Genomic DNA, 2,038 nt, shown 5'->3' on the forward strand with positions numbered 1-2,038 from the left:
GGGCACGGCGGCGCGCCGCGTCGGGGCCGCTGGCGATGCCGGCACCTGCGCCGCTCTCGCCGTCGCCGCTGCCATGGTCGCGTACTGCGTCCTCGTCCTCTGCACCGCTCTCGCTGCCGGTCTCACAGCTCTCGGCGCTGCTGCAGCTGCTTGCATCGTCGTCGCCCTCCCCCTCCTCCTCGTCGATGTTGCTGAAGCCGCTAGTGCGGTGCAGCCCCATCAAGGCAGTGCCGGAGTGGCGCGCCCGCGATGGTGCCAGGTGCCCCTGCGGCCCCTGCTGCTCGTCGGCGCAGACGTCGCCATCCGCGCTGCCACAAAGCTGCTTGAATGGAGAGACGCAAGGTGCATGATGGCCGCGGTCCGAGGCCCCAGCAGGACTGGGGGCCAGTGAGTCCTCCATCGCAGGTGGGACCGCCTAGCAAGACCCGTCGTCTGCGTGAGATTTTGTGTCACCCGCAAAAATAATTTCCAAGCGGGGAAGGGCGAAGTAAGGTCTCGCACACGGGGCGGCCAAACGAAACAGGGCAGAGCAGGGTTGAACGAACAAAGATCCTGTTCGAATACGTGTAATATGAATATTCTAACAGAACGGTGCTTGGGGAAGGTTGTGTATGCGCATGGTATGCGCCGACAACACAGGGTGACAAGCGAGCATCACTCCATCCAGCTTTTCCCACCTCGTGGCTGCCAGAACCTCGAACAAGCTCTTTTCACGGGTTACTCCAGTGGTCCAAGGACTTACAAGCACGGATCTATCTAAAAAGTCGCAGCAACGCCGTCCAATCCCCGTGGCGGGCTGTAGACACGAGGACGCAGAATACATATATAAGCAACCGGGCTGCATTTGTCGGGAAGAGAACAAATTTTGCCTGCATATGTACATCGGGTGCCCGCCGGCGGCTTGCACGGGAAAACCCTTTCGGGCCATGTGTCCAGCTGGCGTTGTCAGCGCATGCAGCGCAGACCAGGTTGTCACGCGAGGGCCTTGGGGTCGGCAGTGGTCCGGATCCAGGCGTGCTTGGGTATGTCCTCCATACGCATGCGCGCCGACACATCCTTAACCAGCAGCTGCGGGGGCCGGCGGTGACACGGCGATGACGTCAGGTTCTGCCGACCAGAAGTGGTGACACTGGAACAGACACTGAAACACCCACTCACTCACTCACATACACACACACACACACACACACACACACACACACTGTGCACACACACACACACACACACACACTGTGCACACATTTGCACAATACTGTACCCCAACTGTTGGTTGCGCAGCAGCGGCACCCAGGCCGGCAGAGTGGTTGCATGCACCCAGACCACTACGACAGCCGTGATGCTGGGCGCTTGCGCAGCCCACCCACGCGACCCGCAGGCCTGCCCCACCCCCACTCCGCACCCACCTTCCGCACAAAGTCACGCGCGCCGTCGCTGACGCGAGGCGCATCCGGGAGCTGCAGGTCGACGCGCACGATGCGGCGGTACGTCTCCTGGTGGCCGGCCGCCTCAAACGGCGGCGCGCCAAACAGGAACTCGTAGGTCAGGACACCCAGGCCCCACACATCCACGCCTGCGGCGGCAGGGCAGCGGTGGCAGCAGCGACACTTTCATGCATGCTGGACTGCCGGCGGCAAGCGGCTTCAGCCCCCTCCACAAGTCTGGGACCCCCCGTGTGCGATTGGCCCCGGCCCCTTTCCACTCTTAGACCACTTGCCGAGCGTGGCGCAGGCGCCGCCCGCCCACGCGCTAGCCCGCCCCCCCAGCTTTGCCCTTTGCCACCGTCCCATTCCACCCCACCCCCCTGACGCTGCTCTCACTGCTGTCGTGGTCGCGCCCCTCCACCATCTCCGGGGGCAGGTAGTCCAGCGTGCCACACAGCGTGCGCCGCCGGTTGTGGGGGGCGTGCACACTCCAGCCAAAGTCTGCGATCTTGAGCTCCCCGCGCATGCCCACCTATGTCATGTGTACATGTGTGTGTATAAGTTTTGTGTGTGTGTGTGTGTGTGTGTGTGTGTGTGTGTGTGTGTGTGTGTGTGTG

At 62.9% G+C, this 2,038-nt stretch overlaps 2 protein-coding genes across 2 annotated transcripts; both read right to left on the minus strand.

Annotated features, from left to right (window-relative positions):
• Nucleotides 1-45: 45 nt before the first annotated feature.
• On the minus strand, nt 46-400 carry MNEG_16697 (hypothetical protein; the record flags this gene model as incomplete). The annotated part of the gene is made up of 1 exon (XM_014034832.1): nt 46-400. A coding segment is annotated over one exon (355 nt), but the record flags the coding sequence as incomplete, so codon positions are not given.
• A 572-nt stretch (nt 401-972) lies between these two features.
• Nucleotides 973-1,947, minus strand: MNEG_16698 (aurora kinase A; the record flags this gene model as incomplete). The annotated part of the gene is made up of 3 exons (XM_014034833.1): nt 973-1,068; nt 1,404-1,570; nt 1,818-1,947. 3 exons carry the CDS (start codon nt 1,945-1,947, stop codon nt 973-975), a joined length of 393 nt encoding a protein of 130 aa, XP_013890287.1.
• Between the last annotated feature and the right edge of the window lie 91 nt (nt 1,948-2,038).

Source organism: Monoraphidium neglectum, assembly GCF_000611645.1.
Source record: "Monoraphidium neglectum strain SAG 48.87 unplaced genomic scaffold scaffold06679, whole genome shotgun sequence".
In the NCBI taxonomy this organism is placed as follows: domain Eukaryota; kingdom Viridiplantae; phylum Chlorophyta; class Chlorophyceae; order Sphaeropleales; family Selenastraceae; genus Monoraphidium; species Monoraphidium neglectum.